At 40.5% G+C, this 23,390-nt stretch overlaps 3 protein-coding genes across 6 annotated transcripts; 1 reads left to right on the top strand and 2 right to left on the bottom strand.

Annotated features, from left to right (window-relative positions):
* Positions 1 to 563: 563 nt before the first annotated feature.
* Positions 564 to 4,179, bottom strand: prr13 (proline rich 13). 2 transcript variants are annotated; one of them, XM_082533992.1, is made up of 6 exons: positions 3,929 to 4,179; positions 3,516 to 3,580; positions 2,820 to 2,988; positions 1,953 to 2,017; positions 1,375 to 1,829; positions 564 to 1,151 (listed from the first exon to the last, which is right to left on the bottom strand). In XM_082533992.1, the coding sequence occupies exons 4-6, from the start codon at positions 1,966 to 1,968 to the stop codon at positions 1,116 to 1,118; spliced, it is 507 nt and encodes a 168-aa protein (XP_082390118.1). In that variant the 5' UTR covers positions 1,969 to 2,017; positions 2,820 to 2,988; positions 3,516 to 3,580; positions 3,929 to 4,179; the 3' UTR covers positions 564 to 1,115. The 2 variants fall into 2 exon arrangements, with proteins under 2 accessions (XP_082390118.1, XP_082390117.1); XM_082533991.1 differs by lacking the exon at positions 3,516 to 3,580.
* LOC309706956 (cell division cycle-associated protein 7-like) lies at positions 3,865 to 9,327 on the top strand. 3 transcript variants are annotated; one of them, XM_082533989.1, is made up of 10 exons: positions 3,865 to 3,980; positions 4,200 to 4,255; positions 4,395 to 4,494; positions 4,953 to 5,327; positions 5,471 to 5,566; positions 5,648 to 5,800; positions 6,143 to 6,286; positions 7,611 to 7,760; positions 7,972 to 8,108; positions 9,113 to 9,327. In XM_082533989.1, the coding sequence occupies exons 1-10, from the start codon at positions 3,960 to 3,962 to the stop codon at positions 9,129 to 9,131; spliced, it is 1,251 nt and encodes a 416-aa protein (XP_082390115.1). In that variant the 5' UTR covers positions 3,865 to 3,959; the 3' UTR covers positions 9,132 to 9,327. The 3 variants fall into 3 exon arrangements, with proteins under 3 accessions (XP_082390115.1, XP_082390116.1, XP_082390114.1); XM_082533990.1 differs by having other exon boundaries at positions 9,140 to 9,327; XM_082533988.1 differs by lacking the exon at positions 9,113 to 9,327 and adding an exon at positions 8,295 to 8,448.
* A 1,544-nt stretch (positions 9,328 to 10,871) lies between these two features.
* LOC309706955 (serine hydroxymethyltransferase, mitochondrial-like) lies at positions 10,872 to 23,180 on the bottom strand. The gene is made up of 12 exons (XM_082533987.1): positions 23,038 to 23,180; positions 18,978 to 19,169; positions 16,238 to 16,317; positions 15,492 to 15,692; positions 15,279 to 15,360; positions 14,873 to 14,995; positions 14,347 to 14,486; positions 14,084 to 14,246; positions 13,570 to 13,669; positions 13,081 to 13,236; positions 12,420 to 12,527; positions 10,872 to 12,160 (listed from the first exon to the last, which is right to left on the bottom strand). The coding sequence occupies exons 1-12, from the start codon at positions 23,068 to 23,070 to the stop codon at positions 12,033 to 12,035; spliced, it is 1,506 nt and encodes a 501-aa protein (XP_082390113.1). The 5' UTR covers positions 23,071 to 23,180; the 3' UTR covers positions 10,872 to 12,032.
* Between the last annotated feature and the right edge of the window lie 210 nt (positions 23,181 to 23,390).

A 23,390-nucleotide genomic window follows, 5' to 3' on the forward strand; every position in this document is an offset into this window, starting at 1 on the left:
GCTACAGAAGATCATCTGCCTCCATCTCTCTCTATCCCTAGCATCCTCCTCTGCATGTCCTCCTTGACTGCATCTATCAATCTTCTGTGTGATCTTCCCTCTGCATGGCAACTCCATATTCAGTATCCTTTATTCAATATATCCACTCTTCCTCCTCTGCACCATATCAGCCTTGCCTCTCTGACTTTTTCTCCAAACTGCTTAAACTCAGCTGTCCCTCTGATACACTCGTCTAATCCTGTCCCATTTTGGTTAAATCCCAGTGAAAACCTTCAGAGCATCTTCAACTCTGCCTCCTCTCTACCAAAAATCATAGCAGTAAACCCTTGAAACCTTTCTATTTGCCCTTGCTGTTATCCTTCTGGGACAAATCATCCCTGATTGGTCTCCACCCTCCCTACACTCTCTTCTTCACTCTGGATGGTTGACACCAGGTATTTAAATTCTTGTATCTTCTCTATTAAATCTGTCTCCTTAGTGAGCATAACATTTATTACAATTTCTTTAAAAAAAAAAAAAATCTAGATCTTTCCGAGCAATGTCAAACACACCATAGACTTTTTATGTAACTTCATTTATTAATACAATTTATTTATTTAACTTTAAAATGAACGATATTAACAAGCAACAGGTTTTTTCTGCAGCCATGCACAGTAGTGATCATAAAATTAAAAAAAAATATACCTTTAATTAACTATATTTTCTATATCCCTTTTAACTTAATTACATTAAGAAAATCATCTGCACAGTGCTGCAGTCTCTTTTTCAGTTATCTACATGTTTGTCATTGTAATATTAGAGAATAGTAACAGTAGATAAATTGCAACATTTCACCTAAAAACCACAAACCAAAGTAAAATTCAACATGAGGTGGAATCCCAGTGCCGATTAAAGTTGTGACAGTAACACACACAAAAAAAAAGAGCTGCTGTATGCATTTCTAGTGTCATACATTTATACTGAACATGTGAGATTTGCTGCGACTCAGCAAAAATCTGCAAAAGGCTATAAGAACTGCTTTAATGCATTGACAGTTAACTGTTAGTAGTTAATAGTTGCGCTGTGCTGTTGTTACACAGCTTTTTTTGTGAAAGCCATGCTTCAAACCAGTCGCCTCAGTCTGAGTCGCTGCTGCTGCTGCTGCTGGAGGACTGTGAAGACAGAAACAGGAAATTATACATCTGTTAATCGTTTTAAAACAGTTAAAATATAGATTTTAAATCATAAAAAATGCCTGATCTGCTTAAGCAATCTTCAACAGTGAACAAAGAAACACACGGTTTTAAAAGTCACCACCAACTGTTTGCTCTTTTCACTCAAAACTTAAAAATTAAACCATAAACTCTGACATTCTAAATTTAAACCCAGTCTCACCTTGCCATGTTTGTAGTGCTTATGTTTGTGTGCCTTTTTCATCTTCTTGTGCATCTTTTTGTTTGCTTTGTGCCCAACTAGCCCCATTCCCATTCCTGCAACTCCCCCGGCTAAGGCTCCAGACATGGGATTTAGCCCTCCATGATGAGGATGACAACCTTTGTGTTTGCCGCCTTTTGGGGAGTGTGGATATGGACCTGGGTGAACACCTGCAGGAGGAACAACTGGATATCCACCTGGAGCCATAGGATAAGGGTGAAGTCCAGGAGCTCCATAAGGCATTGCCCCTGGTGCACCGTATGGTCCCATGGCTGGATTCATAGGAGCTGGGAACTGGCCAGCAGAATATGGAGGTGGAGGCTGGGGGAATGCTCCTGGAGGAGGGGCAGCAGGATAAGCAGGATTGTAGCCAGGAGGAAAGGCAGGATTTGGTGGGCCGACTGGAGGAGGAGGACCTGATACAAGTAAAAGCACACATCCATCTTACACACTGTATGCTTCAAACTCCTAAGCTATTAAGCAATTATAGACACACATAAAACATCATAATTAAATGGTAATCATGTTTGATGTCCTACCTTGATTTGGCCACATGGTTTATATATATATGTATATACACACACACTGACCTAACAGAAAAATCCTAGAGGAAAGACAAAGGAAATGCAGTTTAAAAATATTGGATTAAATTAAAATAACACTTAAATATATCACTCGGTATATCTTGATTGAATTCGTGATTCTACCCAAATTAAACAAACAGCAGTTAACATTTAACAGCTTCTTCATTTTTCCAGATCAAAACCAGATATTCACTTTACAAAGACAGAACAAAAGGGGAAAGCAGTCGGTGTTTACCCTCAACAACAATGAGAAATATCTGGTGGGTTTTTTTTTTGGTTGGTTGTTGACAAAGAGACATCAGAGCCAGAGGCAGTTACTCACCTGATCACCTCTAGCTGTCACGGTTTCTCATTTCACAATTTGTGTTTGGTGTACACACGGATGCACAAAGTAAGCCATTTAATGCGAACACCTAAATAAAACTAAACCAAAGTAAACCCCTTCAATTGATCCTCCCTTTATGAAGGTCTTAATATCTGTCGTCTGTTTGTTTTTAAGTGTTTACCGTGGAAACTGTTACATTTTGTAGCACTTGTCAGTATAGAACAAGGCTCATCGCTGCTATAAACCTCAATACAACACACAACAAAGGCTTAAATGCCACATGTATACTCTTACAGAAGATGATCTGACAAAACATGAAGTCATAATTACTCAACAGCTTGTAAATCCGCAACACTTTCTCCATGTTTCTCCACACAGCAAGTTCAGCACACTCAGTCAGTCGTTATTGTGAGTTTTAGCTGTTTGTCCCACACGTGTCACTTATAATAACTGCATCAAAATCTAAAGATTTCACAGGTTTTACCTTTGGAACTTACCTCGATTGCAGTGAAGTTTCAGGAATTCCGAAAGAGCAGTTTCGTGTTTGTCTTCCGCATCCAGCTCCCGGAAGGCTAAAGAAGCACATCAGGAAGCCACGCCCTTTGGGAGGGACCCTGCGCATTTTGTTTACGCAATGGCAATGGCCCATCACACATGGGAACATGGCTAAAACAGAAAACAATCTGAGTGATCTTTTTTTAATGGGTGGAGTCAGGAGTTAAGGTGTGTGTCGTGACACACACACGCCTGACTTGACAGTTATTTTCACCTGTGACTCATGCCAACACATAAAACCCATGACATCATGGATCAGCACTTGGAAATTGTTCAACAATACACAGATTTCAAAAGGGTTCATACAATCTGTTTACAGCAGACACGATGGCCGCACTGAATTACATAGTTTAGTTTTAATGTCCAAGAACTGAGTTTTTTATGCTTGTTGTCTCCAATGACATCAACACAGACTCTGTGCAATTCATAAAAGTTTCACAATTAGCTAAAGCACATTGTAAGAAATAAACTATAAAACTGACGCTACATTAAATTAATCCATAAATAATGTGATTAGTTATTTGCTATAATCAGTGTAATATTTCAAATTATGATACTTCAAAAGGCCTTTTGCGCATTGGTATGACCTGGGTTGTGTCACTGGAATACCTGAGTAAATATTCAAACATATTACATACATCCAGTTTTTTCAGTACGTGGAGGATCTCTTGACGATGAGTACAGGTTCATAATTTAAAGCCACCTGCAGATGGAGAGATTTGAGCATAACTGTAAATGTAAAATGGTACCTTTTTTTAAAGTTATGCTGTACATAAATAAAGCTATCACAGAGGTGGCCACAGAGTCAGCTGATCATTCATTACTCAATCCAAGTGAGATGAGCTTCAGGGCATGATGGCTGGATATTGTCCTTCAGGATTAAGGAAGATAAACATCCTTCCACACCTTTCATGGCCTCCATGGAGGTCTTACTGGTGTTTCACTGCTAATCAGCCACAAAATGCAGTTTGGAGAATGTAGGAAAAGAAAAATATCTAGTCTAACTGCATTATTCACCACATGAACGTGAAATCAAAATAATTTTAGCTACCATTTTGTTATCACAAACAGCAGCAAGCGGGATGAAGCTCTTCGTTTCTGGGGTCGGTTTCCTCAAACTGTAGTTTTCCTGGCTCAAACGTCATGTTTTTGTTAACATACAATAAAGAAAAAAGCTTAATTTTAGAGAAAAAAAAGGTCATATAATAACGTCAGCAAATTCGTGCTAATTTAACCCTCAAAATCACAATAATCTATTTTATTTTCGGGCAGCTTCGAAATCAGCGGGCAATTAAAACGAGTAATTGAAGGTGTGTTTGCAGGTGTGCGGGAGCCTAGCTAAAACTCACAGGCTAGCAGGGTGCTATCCACAGTCCAGGTTAGGCACACACACACAAGAGGCGGCAGAGAGGCCAATAAAGTAGCATTTGGTTACCTGTTTGTTCAGATAAACGTGTCCTACACCGGTTTTGAGGCTAATTTTGGTGATTTTTCTGTCTTTGGGGCACGGTTTTAAGGATGAATTCGCTAACAGCGGAGCTTGCTGATGTTTTTTTGGAGGACTCTGAAAATGATGTGACATTTCACGGCTTTTCCGACACTGAACTCAAAGATGAGGTAGGATTTTGTTTGGTTTTAGACCTTTAAACCTTCATATATACTGGGGTGACCAGAAAGCCAAGTACTAACTTGGAGTGGTTGTTTATGTGGGACACATTAGGCTGAGAGGTGGCTTAAATTGTTTATATACTACATTTAAAAAGAAAAAAGCACCAACTCTACAAGCTAATGTGTTTTATTTGAAGACGATTTTTACCACTTCTTCTGAGCATCAATTGATACTAACCTCCTTTTTATGATTTAATAAATCTGTATTCTCTTTTTCTTTTGTAATGATTCTTAAAGATGTAATCATGTGTGGGTTTTCTCTGGCAATAATTAGAATCGGCATGTATTTTGGTTGTTTCACGATAAAGTGTTACCAAATCCAGTAATTTTACTCTGCATTCATTCAGACAGACTACTTCTGTAAAGGGATTTGGCAAAAAGATCTGTTATTCTGTGTTGATATTCAGCAGAATTGCAGTTTTGGAGATGAAGCTCAGCCTGACATTTTCCCCAAGGAGGAGGAAACTACATCTAAAGCATCTGCTACTTCTACAGTTAAGCCCTTCAGGCTGAGGGTGGCTCTGCGCTCAGCTCCCTCTACCCAGCAGTCTACCGACGATGAGGATTCAGAGGCGGAGGAGAGGACGACACACAAGAAAGGAGTGAAAAGGACAGGACAGCGCAATAGGACAAAGGAGGAGAGACACGTGAAATTCGAGGATGGCGAGGCAGCAGCAGCTCGGCCTGCTTCGACTGAGGACCATGGTTCTGATTCAGCAGATGATGCGTCTGACACTTTCCTGGCCAGGAGAGAGCAGAACATTAAAGCCAACAAAGCCATGGTAAATCAGACACGGCACCACATACCGAGTTTAAAATGTGACAAACTGATGTGAAAACAAACAAATTTGGTCTCAGTGAATAGTACAATAATACTTTCAAGTGCTGACCTTCTACAGTGACTCCTGTTGCTCATCTTTAACAGTTGGCTCAGCTGATGGCAGACCTACAGAAAATGCCAGGAGGTGCAGGGCTGCTGAAGAAACAAGCAGGAAAACAGAAGGCAAAAGACAGAAGCTCTGTGAGTGTCGTGGAAAATGTAGGAATTTTCAGCAGATCTCTGAATTTTTGAATTTCCTTATGGATCGTATCACTCCTGCAGCATCCGCCGCGATCTGCTGCGACTGGAGGAGAGTCCAGGAGAAACCCAGAGCGGGCATCTCGCAGGCTGACAAGGTCCATGTCGGGAACGGAGGATCCTTTGGCCGCTGAGGAGGCAGAAGTGGAGCTCAGCTTGGAGGAGGAGCTGCTGGAGGTCAGTTCTGTCACTTATCAGCAGCCAGTTAAAGTCTACAAGGCCTTTGGAGCATTTGTTCAATATAGTGCAGTAATGTACATATTTACATGTGATTTATTTATTGGTTTAGCTTTGAAATAGATGGCAGTCAAGAAAATCTAATAAACATTAGTGTTCTGAACCGTGCGTATGCTTTCCTCAACCAACACTATACAAACATTTAGTGAACCAGAGTGATAAGGAGTGTGGCAGTGAGTGAAAGCCATCATTTTATTCTGCTCTATTCTCTAATCTGTTTCTTGTCAGTATCCATTTAAAACTTGAAGCTAAGTGGATTATTCTTCTCATCATCTGTTTCAGGTACGCCAAGCTCCACGGCGTCGTGGCGTCGCACGAGGTAATCGAAGCAAACCTCACGTTATTCGTCCGGTAGAAGAAATCACAGAAGATGATCTCGAGTTGGTCGCAGACAACATGACCGAGAAAGTCTACAACAGTGTCACAGTGAGTTTACTGCTGCTGTTATTCAAACCCCGTTAGCACTCAGTGTTTCCAGGCGATCAGGATACATGGTTGGATGAGGACTTCTGAGATAAACACTCTTTTTGGGGTTTTTTTTTTTTTAAATTCTGTACACATTGCCTTCACATAGTAATAAACCTATTCTTTAGGCTTTCGTGGCAAGCCTGTCTGTGTCCTACGGTCAAGAGAACATCTGACAGTTATATTTAAACTCCTTTTTATGAGTGTACATTTGTGACCTCCACCTTCTGCTTGGTGCTCTTAAGTGGGATTCATGATGGTGCGCTTGCCTTTATCTTTGGCTATGTAAAGTGAAGTATTTTCTATATGCAGCCTGTGTTTTTGTACATAGCCTGAAAGAGATGACGCTTTCTGTAGGTCAAGTGTTGACTGAAAAGGTAAAGGAGCGACAGAGCGACAAAACCATGCCATTCCCTTTAAACTGAATTTAGGCTTCTGCTCTGTAGAGGCTACAACGAAGCCTGCACAAGCAGCCAACACTGTTCCCATGTTTATGCCTGTGCAGCTGTGTTTCCATGACGTGTAGTTACATTTGTAGAGAGGTGCACAGCAGGTGATGGCGCAGGTTACACAGAAGGGTTTGAGGTTACGGTTCACCTAAGGTGTTGATTTACCAGAGGCAGATAAATCGACTTTAGCCTGGTGGCTAGGTAACCTAGCTTGGTATGCTTTTTTTTTTTTTTTTTTTTTTTTCATTTTCTTTTTTTCCTTCTCCACCTAATAATGATAACACTGCAGACTGCATAAACACCCAAGAACTGAGGGTTGTTCTATGAAGCAAGATTAACGGCTTAGTCAGCTATCTCAAGCTTAGAGTTTTATGTACCATGAAAGTGTACTTGGTTAAATCACCAGGGTTGGGAGCAGATTATTTATGTTCATTAAAGAATCTTAATCACTATTGTATCACATCAGATAATGTGTCTGGAATAAGCAACACTCGTAGGGATCGTTTTGTGAAGAAGAGTCATGTGACCTGTGAAATGAACCTTTTATCTGAGTGTGCACAGAACCTGAAGCGGAGAGACAACCGATAAAGATAAACCACCGTCCTGAGCTCAGACTGGTGTTTTTAGGGTTTTTTCGAGCCAGAAACCTGGCTGTGCTGAATGGTGTTCATAATAAATCCGTATGATCAGAAAGCAAGTCTAGCTCCACATGTAGATTAGCAGTTTAATCAAAAATGCATTTACACAATCTAAAATTTGGAGAATGTTGAGGCTGGTTAGGGAATGTTGTAAAGCTACCTTTTATCATTAGTTTTATGTATTTTATATATTTTCAGGGTTCCACGTGTCATCAGTGCCGTCAGAAAACTGTTGACACAAAGACGTGCTGTCGCAGTGAGAACTGCCGTGGGATTCAGGGTCAGTTCTGCGGGCCGTGTCTGAGGAACCGATATGGAGAGGATGTCAAAAAAGCGCTGCTTGATCCGGTCAGACTGATGATACCCCAACATTGAACTGTGCAAAAGCAAAAAAAAAAACTGTTCATCTTACACACACACACTTAATTATTAAAGTTTTGTATAGAGATATTAGGACACGGGTCATGTATAAAATTATAACAAAAATGAAACCTGTAGAAACATTGACCTCCCATCATACCCGTAGATTCGGGTTTTAAAACCTTCATTTTCTCTCCAGGACTGGAAATGCCCTCCCTGTCGAGGCATTTGCAACTGCAGCTTCTGTCGTCAGCGTGAGGGCCGCTGCCCAACCGGCATCCTCTTCCCCCTGGCTCAATATCACGGCTTCTCTGACGTCCACTCCTACCTCACCAGGTGACTTTGCAAGACTGTATTTTATATATAAATGGTGTTCCTTTTTTACCCAGATGGTTTGGAAAGTAGTGCCACATTGAGTCATTCAGTCAAGGGATTTTATGATGGCCTTAATAAGTCCTATCAAAGCCTTTTCCCCCTATTGCTAGTACAACTTAATGAGTAACCTAAAACCTCTCTTTACAGCCTCCGCAACAAACTCAAGACTGAGGTGGATGATGTAGAGATGTAATTTTAACACTAGAGGGAGCCAGTGTTCAAAGGTTTTATTGTGCAATGTTTTACTTTCTCTGAAAATAAAGATTGGCATTTTAACGTTTTTGACATTACATTCTTCAACTTATTTGGACAAAAAAGGGAAAATAATTTGCCTCAAGCTGGACCTTAGAGTGCTTAAAGCATGTGCAGACCAACTAGCAGAGGTTTTCACCATCTTCAACCTCTCACTACTACAGTCTGTAGTACCATCGTGCTTTAAGTCAGCCATCGTTCCAGTACCCAAGAAGAACAGGATGAGCTGCTTAAATGACTATCTATAATATATCCCTGCCCACAATTGCCAAATGGTTTGAGAAACTTAGCATGTCACACATTAAGGCTGTTATTCCTGCAGACCTCGACCCATAATACGAGGCAAACAGGTCAACAGAGGATGCCATAATAACAGCTCTTCACACAACCCCTCACATCTGGACAGTAGTAACACTTATGTGGGAATGCTGTTTGTGGACTTCAGCTCCACCTTCAGTACAGTTCAACCCTGCAAACTGGTTAAAAAAAGCTAAGCAACTTAGGACTCAGTGACTCACTGTGCACCTGGATATTGGACTTCCTGAGCAACAGACCCCAGAACACAGAGAGCACACCACCTCCATCTGCATTCTGAATGTAGGCGTTCCACAGGGCCGTGTCCTCAGTCCCCTCTTATACTCTTAACCATGACTGTTCTTCAATTCACACCAATAACACCATTATAAAATTTTCTGATGACATGATCATTATAGGACTGATCAAGTACAATGATGATTCAGCCTACAGAGATGACAACAACCTACATGTGATCACAGCCAAGACTAAGGAGATGGTAATCGACTTCAGGAGGACAAAGCGATCTGACCACTCCACCCTCTACATTGATGGAGAGGAGGTAGAAAGCTTTAAGTTCCTCGGGGTCCAAATCTCGGCCGACCTTACCTGGTCCACAAACGTTTCCCACCAGGTAGGAAAACCACAACAAAGGCTATATGTTCTTAGGAAGTTGTATCAGGCCCAATTACCACAAAAACCGCTAATCAACTTCTACCGCTCCACCATTGAGAGCCTTCTGACCTACTGCTGTACACTCTGGTTTAACTGCTGTACTGTGGAGGACAAGCGAATACTGCAGCGGGTGGTGAGAGTGGTAGAGCAGGCAATTGGCACTTCACTAACTCCACTCAGAGACATTTATACTGGCAGACCTCAGCAGAGAGCCAGCATCATCATCAAGGACCCCTCACAGCCTGGATACTGACCACCTCTTGTTTTGTTCTTTTATTCTATATTCTCTCTTATTCTTATCTACATATTTACATAAAAATGCTTTGTGATGACAGATATCGAAGCATGATGGCGCAAGTGTGCTGGGGTTACTCTCAGTGCTCGATAACTCTATCCTTACACTGCACTGATTAGTGTTTTTGGCTCTGATGTCATGTGCACGTGCTGTGGATCAACCGGTGATCCATGGACAGGAAGTCTGGACTGGCTCTCCGTTTAAAAGGTCATCGTTTCTGAGTTTTACTTTAACAGGCAGTGCAGAAACTGGTTTTAGCCGGTGGTGAGCAGACTTGTCCAGCTCTAACAGAAGAAACACTGCATGAGTAGTGTTGCAGATCAAGTGCAATTCATCAGCCACACCCGTTAACTGTGCAGGACTCCTCTGATGATCGTCTAGGCAGAATGAATAGATTCAGAAATATACTGCAGGAATTAGTTTCTGAACCATTGAAAAATGCGGTCGTTTTTCACAAGTTTTAACCTTTACTGTTAAAATTTTAACTTTTGAATACTTGTTTTATTTAAGCAATTTAGCAAGAGCATCAGATAATAAGAATATGATAATTAAATCACCTAAATTTGATCTTAACCTCACTGATCTACTCTTGGTTGATGCTGATTTCTGATATCTGTCTTGAGATGAAAGGTAGAGTAAAAAAGAAGTGCGTCATGGTCACAGCTGCAGTCCTCTCCGGGTCTCGCCTGATGAAGTTCAAATGGAGAAGTAGTGACTCGGTACAAAGTCCCCCAAATTCTGTCAGACAGCCAACACAGCAGAAATGAGCTAAGACAAAGCCAAAAACTGCAATTCTTTCAGTGTTTAGGCAGTTAATCTTCTCGTGCTCCTATTTTTGACTGAACTCCAATCTTCAGAGGAAGAACCGCCCCCCAAAACTTTTTCTTTTATTCATTTTCTCACATGCATGACTTGTTTACTTTGTGAGACACATCTATCGAGACACATACTTACAGCTACGCCCCCTCCAGTCTGCTAGCTGTGCATTCTCCTGCACTGAGAAAACAGGTGGGCTGCAGAGGGAGAGATATTTTAGTGCTACAAATGAAAACACTGCAAGCAGCGAGTAAGGAAATTCTGTACGATGTCAGCACAACTGATTTACAAAGACATGAAAAAGTCTTTTCACTCTACGTTTTTCTATTTTAATCATCTATGGCTCTAAGAAAAGAACAAATATGTAAATATTAATGACAACACTGACCCCATTTTCATTACTGGACTTTATTAGAATGACACTAATAAAATTAGTAAAATGTGTAAAAGGTTGGTTCAAACCTTTGTGTACAGCAAAGATCAGAGATTTGGGAACACTGCAGTAAAATGTATTTTGGCTGAATTGTGACATGGATCATTTATTTGCATTTGTTCAAAGAAAAAGTACCACGTAATTTCTAACATCCAGTTCTTAATTGTTGAACGAGACAACTCGTTTCTTCTCACTGTACTGAGAACAGTCTTTAAACCAAATGTGCAACAAAGTACTCTGAAGCAGCTTGATTTTCAGTTTCTCACTTTAGATCACACAAAAGCCACAGTGGAAAAAAACAACAACCACATATCAGCAGTACAAAATCCTTCTTGTAATAAAATAAAGGAAAATGGATTGAAATGACATGACAATTAATACTTTTTAAATAACACGTAGAAAAGATTTCTCTTTGTAAACAGACCAAAGGTATGACTTAATACGGAATGCTATTTACGATTCCATTTGGTTATTTAGAATTATTCTGACATAATAAAATATAGAAATTTTAACCTGCATCTATGATATGCTGGAAGAAAAGCAGTGCCAAAAGACGACAACGTGCATCTCAAACCTATTATAAAAGCAGTTTGTAGTGTTGCATATTTAAGATATAGTATATTAAAATATATTAAGATCTTGGTGTAATTTTTGATCCCCTCTTTTCCAGCACACCCGTTCACATTGAAATTACATTAGTGACGTTAGTTAAGACTCAAATTAAGTAAGACTCCGTGCACCTTATTACAGTAGCTAATCATGCACTTACCAAGTCAGACTGTGACACTGACTGTTGCTAATTATTTCTTCCACACACTTTTGTTAAGAAATCATGTGAAGAAGAAAATCTTCACACACACAATAGAAAATATGTTGTTCTGCTCTAGAAAATCTGTCACATTTGATTGTTTATTTAACTCAACATGGAAGCTATGTTTTTCCCCAAACAGATGACTCGTGACTGCAAAGCAGTATAAAAAATTATTTCCCATTTATGATTGGAAAAGCGAACTCAAGCCATTTCAGTTCACAGGCTCCAGCCACATTTCACTCCATCCACACTTCTGCCCTGCCGGCTCTCTGCCATCTGGCTGTGATAGACCCGTGAGTCCACAGTGGGCTAATGGTCGGAGAACCCTGGCATGGGAAAGGGCCTGGCAAAAGCTTCAACACGGTGGCGCAGATCTGCGATGCGAGCCACCGTTTCTGGGTCCTGAAGAAGGAAGTTCTTGAAGTCCTGGAGCTTTCCTGCAAACAACAACAGAAAAGAGAAATGCTCAGATGTTTATTCTTAGCTTCCTCTGTTTCACTACCACTGGGCATTTTGTCTTCTCTCATGCAGCAATTTTAAAGACCGTGCACTATATTTGACTTTATAAATTCACTAATGCTATTACAGTTAATAATGAACAGTTTCAAACTGTGCTTTGGTAAAAAGAATTTCAACATGTTTTAGGCATCCACTGAGCTACAGATTAATCTGCCCCCCTCCTCACAGCAGGCTCACCTGTCTTTTTCTTGACATCCAAGGCAATCTTGAAACCCTCATCCATGAACTCGACAACTTGCACAAAGTCAGCTTCTTTGAACTGTCTCGAGGTCAGGGCTGGAGCACCTGACAGAGAAGAACACATCACTTAAGCTTGAAATACACTTCCCATTGTTCTTTTCCAGTTTAGATCTTTTAATTCCTGTTCTTGTGTTTTCCCCCTAATTTTGCTTTATAGTCTTTAAAAAAAATAGCATAGAGTGGGAGCTTCTTAAAAGGTCAGTAAATAACCTATACAGGCTTGAGATGTGTCAAAACTACAACCGATCACCACATCAGATCCAGAAATTTCATTGCACTGTTGTGTCTGTATCGTTCTATTCTGTCTGGTGTTGCACTGTCTTTGCACATTGCACTTTATGTAGTCCTGTGTTGATTGTCTGTTATATGTCATATGCAGCACCATGGCCTTGGAGGAACGTTGTCTCGTTTCACTGTGTACTGTACCACTGCACATGGTTGGAATGACGATAAAGCCACTTGACTTGAGATGGGGGAGATTTAAATTAAGATTTCAAATGAATATACAGGGAAGCACGTGGTTTCTAATCCTTAATAAGTATGACCACCTCCTGGTGTGTGTCCAGCAAACACAGTGTGATGTGAAGCTGTTTCTCACCAAGTCTGAGGCCACCAGGCGTCAGGGCGCTCTTGTCTCCGGGGCAGGTATTCTTATTGGCGGTGATTGACGCAAGCTCGAGCACCCTCTCAGCTCGAGCACCATCAATACCCTTAGGTCGCAGGTCCACGAGGACCAGATGGTTGTCGGTCCCACCTGGAACAGCCAGTTTTCAATAAATAGGAGGAAAATAAGTCACCCGTACATTACACGAGATTAAGGGAAAAAATACGCTAGGAATGTGTTTTACTGGTACGATCTTCCACTCTTACCAGTTATTTGGCTAAAAATATTTACTAAGGGATTAAAGAAAGGTGTATGTACACACTGCAGAGTATATAACTGAAGGCTATACATCAAAACAAACAAATATCATTTTTGGATTTGTGCTTTTTTTCTTGTGTAATTTACATTTTGTTACAGGACATTTTAGATGAATTTTCAGTGTTAAATGCTCCGTGCTGAGTAAAGAAGTGCATGCTAGATTACCTGATACCAGAGTGTAGCCTTTGCTGAGAAGAGCTGCAGCCATAGCCTTGGCATTCTTTAGCACCTGGTCAATATACTCCTTAAACAGGGGAGACTGTGCCTGGACACACAGAACCAAAAGTGTACAGTAAGTTAGCCTTTACATTTGGCTCTGTAATACCCTACTCCAGGGGTAGACAACTCCAGGTCTCGATGGCCGATGTCCTGCAGGTTTTAGATCTCACCCTGAGTCAACACACCTGAATGATATGATTAATTCATTACCAGGCCTCTGGAGAACTTCAGGACATGTTGAGGAGGAAATTTGGCCATTTGAATCAGCTGTGTTGGATCAAGGACACATCTAAAACCTGCAGAACACCGGCCCTCGAGGCCTGAGTTGTCTACCCCTGCACTATTCCCTTTACTGACTGAAGTTTATGCAACATGTTCTTAAGCTCCTCAGCTTTAAGTCTTGAAAACAAAACACCAACAGATCCAAGTTTGCAGTTCGGTATTTGTGTGTTGTGCAGACCTGTCTGAGTGCCACTGCTACACCAGCAATGGCATGGTTATGAGGTCCACCCTGCAGGGAGGGGAAGACAGAAAAGTTGATCCTGTCCTCGAGGTCGTACATGATTTCCTTTCCCTTTTTGTCAACTGAGCGAACACCCTTCCGATAGAAGATGAGACCAGCCCTGGACAGAACAGAATCTTTTACTGATGAAGCAATTTTACAATTTTTACTCAGCAATTTGATTTTTGTTCCCACCCGTGTCTCTTACAGTTTGACCTTACCTTGCTCCACGGAGGGACTTGTGCGTGGTGGAGGTGACCAGGTCAGCATGTTCAAAGGGCGAGGGGATGGCTTTGGCTGCCACCAGGCCACTAATATGAGCCATGTCAGCAAGCAGGTAGGCATTGATGTTGGTGCACAGCTGGAAGAAAAAGAGGCAGGATGAGGGAACAGTTATAAAATTAAGACCAACATGTATACACATGTGGCAGGAAAGTTCCATTGTTCTGTGGTTTACAAAAGCGTTTAATTAGCCCTAAAAGGTGAGGTGAAAATACATTCTCTTTTCCATCTGCATTAGATTCAGATGGTTTTTGGCCCTTCTTATACATTTGTCCTCTATTTTAAGGTGACAGAGGACCAAGCTGTCACCTCAAAAAAGCTGATTAAGTTTTAAATACAAACACAAAGCTGATCCATCCTTTTGATACAGGATAACAAGAAGAAGAAAAGTGAAGCACACAACAGAACAGAAAAAGACGGGGTGAACACGGGGTGAACTGAGAATGCAGAGAGTTCTCCGTGCACCTTCTTGATGCAGGCATAGTCAATGAGCCGGGCATAGGCACTGGTGCCAGCGATGATGAGCTTGGGCCGGAACAGCTTGGCCGTCATCTCCATCTGGTCGTAGTCTATAAGTCCTGTTGCAGTCTGCAGTAAAGAAGGCAGATAGAGGAAATGGCCTTGGCCGGTCAATGATTACGTTTCAGAAAACACAGTTTGCAAGGACAGCACTGAACCCGTTATAAACATCTTACTGTAACATACTGAAAACTGGACTTTCTTAGTATTTGCTGGCTTATTGACTTTTGGAAGACTTCTCACACTGACATTGATAAGACATAAAAAAAATACATCAGTATATCCCAGCTAATCATTCGACACTGGTATAAACGGGTGTCAGTAGATATCAGTAGAAAGCTTTTCTACTTACATTTAGCTTGTAAGGCATTGACTCAAAGTAGATTGAGGTTGCAGAGATTCTTTTCACATCAGACATGTAGCCGTGAGTCAGACTGGAGTAAAACAAACAAACAAACAATATATACATAAAGAATAAAACAGAAAAATCAGATTTATGAATTTAAAAAAAAAGGGGGGGGGGGGGGGGGGTAACAGCAAAAATACAGCAACAGTGAATACTAACTGTCCACCATCAGGCAGGTCCAGGCCCATGATACGATCGTGGGGATTGAGTACAGCGGTGTAACTGGCAAAGTTGGCAGGAGAGCCAGAGTACGGTTGGACGTTGACGCCCCACTGAGCTGGATCCAGGTCAAAGGCCTCCAGAGCTCGCTTCTGACAGAGCAGCTCAATTTGGTCAACCACTTCTGCTCCACCATAATACCTGAGGGTGGAGATGGAAACATGAACTACTGTGAATAACCTGCTAATTTCAGCTTTTTGTTAGAATTCAAACCTACAGTGATTAATTGTTTGGCCACAACGCACAATAGTTCCTTTTAGGCCAATGTGGCGAACTGTTGTTTATGTGCATTCCCAGCAAACACAGCAAATAAATATCATTCAAATCTGATGTAAATCCAGCGTTCAGTCTTATGTGTTTTTGTTACAGTCAGCTCCCGATGAAAACTGCTTATACACCCGACAACAATCTCCAGCTACTTGCTGTCTATTTGTCTGTTGCTTGAGATTCAGCAGGTAGAACATATTGGGGGGGAAAAATAAACACTATGACAGGTATACATTATGGTAAAATATTTCCTCCATAGCGTAGACTGATCGGTATAAGCAAAGCCTTTAAGTACAGCACTAATTCTGTACTATCATTTGCAGTCATTACTTATCTGAAGGAAATAACAGAAAATTCATTAACTGAAAATAATATCAATCATGTTAATAAACAGAGGTGTAGCTGAATAAAAAACCTACCTTTTTCCTGGGTAGCCTTCAGAGTATTTGTTGTTAAGACAGGAGCCGAGAGCTTCCAGAGCAGCGCGGCTGCAGAAATTCTGCAATGAAAACACACACAAGCGAACACTCAGATTAATGGCACGAGTGGACAGATGGGACAACGACAGCAAATTAAAGTCTGCGAAGTGATGGTGGGAAATTTTTCCCTGATGAAAAGCAATCAGTGTAATACTGTCTCTCTGTGTTAGCCCTACGACAGACTGGCAGAGCTCTGTCCAGGCTGTCTCTCACATCCTACGGTAGCTCAGATTGGCTCCGCCTCTCCACAAGTCTGAACTGAACAAGAGGAAGAAAATGGATGGGTGGATATTATTATATTAATATCTGCAGAAAAAGGTTTTTGTTTAGTTTTTTTAATCAAATCATCCATTTTTTCTTCACCTCCCATGGAAGTATAGCTCAGATTATTTTGGTTTGTTTTCCTGGGAGTTTCTATTCATGGGTCAACGTGTGTTATTAAAACTACAAGACCCAGATTTACCTGCAAACATGCTCATCCAGTTCTGACATTCTCACACAGACTTTCATACATCTCCTCCTACATGTACTCACTTGACAAGTTAACACTGTGTCCTTGTGCCCCACTGTACAGCCAAAACAAACAGCACCAAACAGAACAAGTTGCTGCGCTCAGACTTAATTGGATTCCATCTTTTTCAGGCCTAACTGAAATAGTGAAAGCTTTACCAAATTCAGAGGTCCAAAACAGCCCTAAATATGACAGATTTGGTTGTCTAAAATAAAAAAAATGTATGTGTGGCTACTGCAGGCACAATGTGAGCTCCAATTTAAACAAAAATGCTGATAAAGTAATCTACTCTGCACAGAAACTTGATAAAACTGTTGTCAGTGGATGATATGAACAGCACCTCCCTTGTCACTGGTAGAACAAAAGATAAAAGCAGGGCCGATTCAAATAAACTGTGCTTGGTGTGAAATGAAAAATGTTACTATTCAAAAGAACAGACAAGGTTTTATCTTCCGTTTCTTCTTCGCCACAGTAGTTGCAGCCCTGGCTGTGTAACATGTCTCTCTTGTATATCGTCACACTGGTCAGTAACAGGATCTGACATAAAATGAACACAGACAAATAAAGTCTGAATGTTGCCTCTCTGAATGGGGTGGTGGTCGTGGTGTGTTGTTATTCAAATGCTTCACCTGGAAGCTAACAGCTTTCTACTGCATCCGTCTGTCACGCCAACTGCTGTGCATATATTGTGTGTACACATGTGGAAAACTGTACGTCTTCTCATCGGAGGAATGTCTGTCTGAGCTGTACTGTGATGTGACTTGCAGAGTGAGCTGGGGAGGAGGCAGAATGAAGATATCAGCTTTATCTCACACTACAGTGGTCAGGCTTTGTGTTGAGAGGGGGCTGACATACTCCACTGAACTGTGGCGAAGAAGGAACAGGAGGAGAGAGAAGGAACAGCAGAAGATAAAACCTCGTCTGCTCTTCTGAATAGTAAAATGTTTTGTTTTCCAGCCTTGGAATGAAAACAAAGAGCTGCCCAAATCTTTCTGATAACTGAGCTAGTCTCGCTCACAACAAGCAGAGTTTCTTATAAGTGTTTTTACTATTAAAGAAGTCAAGTTTGAATGACTTCCAGCTTACTGTGGGCAGTTCCTCAGTGAGTGAATAATGAATTAACAGGAAGCTGGATATGAATTTATTCCTAACAAAACCATTTCTGCATTAACATAAAAGGTGTGTGCCGACTTATTCTGACTTTCAATATATGTTTATATTCATGTTAATCCACTTATTGTGCAGCCTATTCCATCCCCACTAGGGCAGGGCAATATGGCCAAAAATATTTATCACGATATATTTTTGAAAATTTACAATAACGATATAACTGACGATATAATTGACACTAGACAAAATACTTTACAACTCCACAAGTTTATTAGTGCAAAAAACCCCATCAATGTATTTTCACTTAAACAAGCAGATGGTTTTTTTATGTGCATTAAAGTTATATAAAAATTTAACAGTGCAAATGCAAATTCCTTGCTGACAGTTTAGCCAAAAGTAATTTCCAGTGGAAATTGGATGACATATCCTCAGCATAACCATGTATAATATCCACAAAAGGTTATACACATACGGTAATATTATGTTGAAGCACAGTACGTATCACTCCACGAGGCTCCTGACTACGGTAGCCGCAGTGCTCCGACAATCAAGCGGTGCGGCTTCGTAGCTTAGCAAAGTCGTACTAAAACATTTTTGACAGATTTTTGAGCGCCGTGTACCACATAAAATCAGTTCGGTAATAACGGCGGCCCACTTGCATGCTCTACCAAAAATTGTGCTTTGGTGTGTATCTGACGGACAAACACCAAACCAGTTCCACACCACTGAAGTTGCAGCATTTTTACAAACCAATTGTGCTTCATCCGTTTCATTCAATGATCCGCTTTCGCCCTTCTTATTCTCCGTCGCCGCCATGCTTTTTCCACCATGTGCGTATGAAAACAAAGGCACTGCGCATGCACGTTTTACCCATATTCTATCGCGATATTTCCTTTTCTTATCGTTGCCCAACGTTATACCGGTATTATCGTGAACGGCATGATATGGCCCAGACCTAATCCCCACTATAATTTGTTAACTAAATATACACTAAAAGAAAAAAAAAAAAAAAAAGGCTTACACAAAAGCACTTAAATTTACATTTCTAAGATCTAGTACCTCAGATGCAATGAGCTCCAAACCACGGCACTGCCTGTCCTTCTCCTTCTGCAGCAGATTCCACATCTCGGGGTCATCCTGAGCCAGGCTCTCCTGACCCGTCCAAGGACGATCTTCATCCGCTGCACGGGTGGCAGCGTGAGACTGGTGGGCACGTGCACTGAGACAAACAGGGACTCGCTGGCACAGCGGCTGTGGGTGGAAGACGAGTTGGGAATATGAGGAAAGAAAATACAGAAAGGAAAAGGTTTGATTTAGAGTTTGTCAGCTTTACACAGATATCGCAGTTACAGTAGAAATGTTTTCTAAAACTGTGTCATTGCACCAAACTGGGTCATGAGTTGCCAGAGTGTGAGAGTGTGCGTGTGTGTGTCCATCATCCTGCAGCTAACAGATGGTTGTATTGGATTTCCAGGTACAACTATTGTATATTTCCCACCTAATCATGTCGTTCTCTTTGTAGCCTGCTGAAAGCTTATCATCTCAAAGTTGAGAAATCAAATTAGTTTGACTTGGTAGCCACAGATCATGGTGCAGTTAAAGTCCCTGTCATCTCCTAAAGTTGCTGAATTTTCATGGACATTTGTCAGTTTTTGGTCACCATGCTGCTGCTAGCTGTCCTATTACAAAGAACATCAATTCTCTAGTCTTTATTTGATCATTTCATATATTTAAAGTGTGATTCTAATTTGTCCTGTACAAATTAGGAGACATTTGCCTCCTTTCAACTACTGCGCTTCCCTTACACTCTAATGCAGCCTGGTATAATTAGAAGCTGGCGTGTTTTCGTGATATCAATAATCAGCATGGTTGTTCAATTATGCCTCTATCAGCACTTCTATAAACTGGGACCGACTTTTACAGCCTCAGTGTACCAGAAGGAGGCATATAGAGAACAGATTCAGCACTTCCTGCTTATCTAATCTGGACTGACCATGCTTCATCATGTGAGATGTTGCAGAATTAAGTCATTTGTGATTACTTGCGTTGCATTTTTGTTTTCAGTCTTCATGTATGTCAGGTGTGGGGAATGGCCCATCGAGCATTTCCTGATTTTTAAAGTGCTTATGATGTCATGTCTGACATCATCAGGTTAAACCAAGAGGAGGGGTTTCTTTTACCATAAGTTTGTTTTAGGATAAAAAGGATTTGTTGAATGTTTTTACTTATATAGAGCCATCTAGTTGTATAAATGTGTCAATCAGAAGAGTGGGGAGCTTTATGTAGCTCTCAGTCATTTGAGTTTTAGATTCCCCAGCTCAAGCTACTGGTACTGGCTAGACCAGTGGTCAGCAACCCCTGTATTTGATTAGTGTTAGTTTTTTTGTTTTTTTAAGTTCAAAATTGGAAGGTTATTGTGATCTTGAAATATTATAATAAAATTATATTTTATTAATTTTCGTCGCTCAAAATAAGCGTCACACTTCACATCAGAAAGCCACTCTCATTCAGAATCACAAATGGAGTGATACTAAGAACCTTCCAAGATGTTCCTTTACTCCAATGTCCTGTTATATTTTATGAAGCAAAGAGCAGATTAATTTTAGGATTTAAATCCTCGGAAAAACTTTAAAATGCTTAAATCACAAAATTAATTTCCCTGACAGAAAGACGTCGTCGTCGTGGACAAATCTCAACGCTATCCTCTGAAAAAGTCAAGTGTAGGAAAAAAAGTACACACAGAAATATTTTTCAATTTGAAATCACATGCCCTGACCACAAGACAAACCCTGTCCTGTGAGTCCATTAAAACTTTAATCAAGATGCACACCAAAATAATTAAATTCAACAAGAACAGCGTGAGTGCATGTGAACCACTCAGTTTCATGAAAAACGTCAAAAACACCAACAGCAGCGACTTTTAAAACCAGCTCTGAAAACATGAGATTTAGACTCAAACTTTCTGAGAAACTACATGAAAGTTCGGGAAAATGTTGAGTCAGCTTTGTTATGCATTCAGTATGTGATTCAGTTTTTCAGCATACCCAATCAACTTTGGGAATGTGGAAGTCTAGTACACTGTCCTCACTGTTCAATGACCCGATTTTAATTTGAATATATGATAAATTTGCACTGGAACGTTACAAAGACAATCTTTAAGAAATTAAGACAAAAACCTGATTTCTTGTTCATAAAAGGAGCCAAAATCTACATGAAAAGCTTATTTTCCCCATGTTGGATTATGGTAGTGTGATTTATAAGCATGCCTCTGCCTCCACTCTTAAGCCCTTGGATACAGTTTACTATTCTGCAGTCAGGTTTATTACTGCTGATTTTTATAGCGCTCATCACTGCATCTTTTACGGGGGAGGAAAAACAAACAAACAGCCCAACCAGATAAAATAACAACAGATGATATAGATAGCTGTATGTTATTGTCAACACATTATTAGGACGTTTTAAACCACGCCTGTATCTGGGGCATCCCAAACTTGTTCATATCAATGTAATTCACTGGAAGTCCGTACTAAGCTTGGAAAAATCTTTTTTCCTGTTCATTAAAAATCTGGGACTCTTGATAAAATAATTAATCATTTATAAAATGTTACTCAGCACTAAACTTTTGGTGAATTTATAATGATATTTTTAAACCATTTAGCTTCTTTTTTAATCTACACCAAATATCTGGATCCTGTCTCCTTATTAATTTACATTTGTATATGTTTTTTTTTTTTTATCTGATCTTTTTTATCCTGATTATGTTACAGTTTAGCATGTTTAGTTTGTATCCTCTTTTCTTATTTTAAATACCAAGCTTGTGATAACATTTTTGTAAAGTATTTATGACAGCAGTAAATACTGATGAGGATAAAGAGTCAAACAGCTGCTGGTGTGACTGAAACAATGACTTTTACTTTTCAAGGTGGACAAAACACCCACGTGTGTTACATAATTACCCCCGTGTAGAACATTTGGTGTTAGTGCTTTCTTGGTGCTCTCACCAAAACCTATGAGGCCCATTTAGCACTTTGAACATTATTTGGACCAAAACCAGCTTCTTCAAGTGTTGAATATTATCATCCGTTAACCTGTGCTTGCATTATCTGCAAACTGTTATCGGGATCAGGGCTCGACTTCACTCGACTTTATTAAAGCCCCTGTCAGCATGAAAGCCACTCATTAACCAGCTAAAAATACCTACAGCTTTTTCCCTTTTGGATAAAGTGGTGTAACACTAACAGACAAAGTTACCAAACCTACAGTGTGCCCCTCAACTTCTTCAAGTAGGCCAAAACAACACCTTACAAAAGTAGGTCACCAGGGTTTATATTTATGACTTTCCAAGCATACTGAACTAGCTTTGAATATACTGGGTTATTTTCAAAGCTTGTTGATATGAATATAATACTACAAAATAAATTAAACAAAGTGCGGCTTTAAAATTAATTATTCAGCATCTTTTTTCATGATCAAAACCTAATTTGTTTTTATATTTATTGCATATATTATTTAAACTCTTATTCCATTTCAAAGGCAGACGATACACGGTTCAACACCACTGCATGCATTCTTCCCTTCTGATCATCTATCAAGCTGTGCGGATGACACAAAAACACACATGTATGTCCACGCATCAACAACTCTAAGCATGAAAACACATCCCTGCCGCACACGCTCTCACTGAATATCATATCTTTAAATATGGTTCATGTGCCCCCTTATTAAAAACCATACACTTTAAATCCCTGTAGTTTGTTGCAGTTTGTCAACATGATGAAACTGAGCAGTCGCTGTTGCATCATCACGTGGACCCAGTTGCGTTCACCGAACTTAACCACTGGCAGCTAGCTTCCCGGTGGCGAGCAAACAAGCCTCGAGTTTGAAATGAAATGCATAAAGGACAGAAAGCAAACAGCTAGCGGTTTGTTGCATTCGCTAAATATAAACTGCACACTTGAGCTGCAGTAAGAAACATAACCCCACCAAGCCTGTGAATTGGTAAAGAGTAAACTCTGTCGTTAGCAAACAGCCAACCACGCAGAAATACGAGCTTAGTAACCCAACCGAAAACAACACCGGGGGCAAAACAGCGTAGAAATATATTTAACGGCACAGTTACCCGTGTGAGCTGTCTCAGAGCGAATAGCAGCATGTTTCCAGGTGTAAGACCAGACGAAGAAGCAGCGCACACACAGCTGGTACGGTCGAAAAGGCTGTTTGAGAGACGGTTGGTTACGCTCGTCCTACCGAAGGGGTCGATGGGAAGTGTAGGCACATTGTTTTGAGGACGACACATAAACTAGCGACGTCCCTGCAGCGCTCACTCTGCTGTTTCTTTGCTTGCACACACTCTGTCCGTTTCAGGTTAGGTTTCTCTTATTCAGCGTTACATTTTGAAAATATCTATGTCTGCTAAATATAGCGGAGCATGTGTGACTTCTTTAATGGTGGCATGGAAGTCCAGCTCTTAAA

This window comes from Aulonocara stuartgranti (assembly GCF_965226115.1).
Source record: "Aulonocara stuartgranti genome assembly, chromosome: 5".
NCBI lineage: Eukaryota > Metazoa > Chordata > Actinopteri > Cichliformes > Cichlidae > Aulonocara > Aulonocara stuartgranti.

Bases quoted from the DNA above. Each gene is read 5' to 3' on its own strand.
- prr13 (XM_082533991.1), bottom strand. The intron at 1,152-1,374 runs GTGAGACTGGGT...CTGTCTTCACAG, and splicing joins AGCACTACAAACATGGCAAG to TCCTCCAGCAGCAGCAGCAG.
- LOC309706956 (XM_082533988.1), top strand. From the start codon at position 3,960: ATGAAGCTCTTCGTTTCTGGG. The intron at 6,287-7,610 runs GTGAGTTTACTG...ATATATTTTCAG, and splicing joins AAGTCTACAACAGTGTCACA to GGTTCCACGTGTCATCAGTG. The intron at 8,109-8,294 runs GTGACTTTGCAA...CTCTCTTTACAG, and splicing joins GTCCACTCCTACCTCACCAG to CCTCCGCAACAAACTCAAGA.
- LOC309706955 (XM_082533987.1), bottom strand. From the start codon at position 23,070: ATGCTGCTATTCGCTCTGAGACAGCTCACACGG. The intron at 19,170-23,037 runs GTAACTGTGCCG...TTCCACCCACAG, and splicing joins CTCTGAGACAGCTCACACGG to CCGCTGTGCCAGCGAGTCCC. The intron at 15,693-16,237 runs GTAGGTTTTTTA...CTCCACCCTCAG, and splicing joins GAAGGCTACCCAGGAAAAAG to GTATTATGGTGGAGCAGAAG.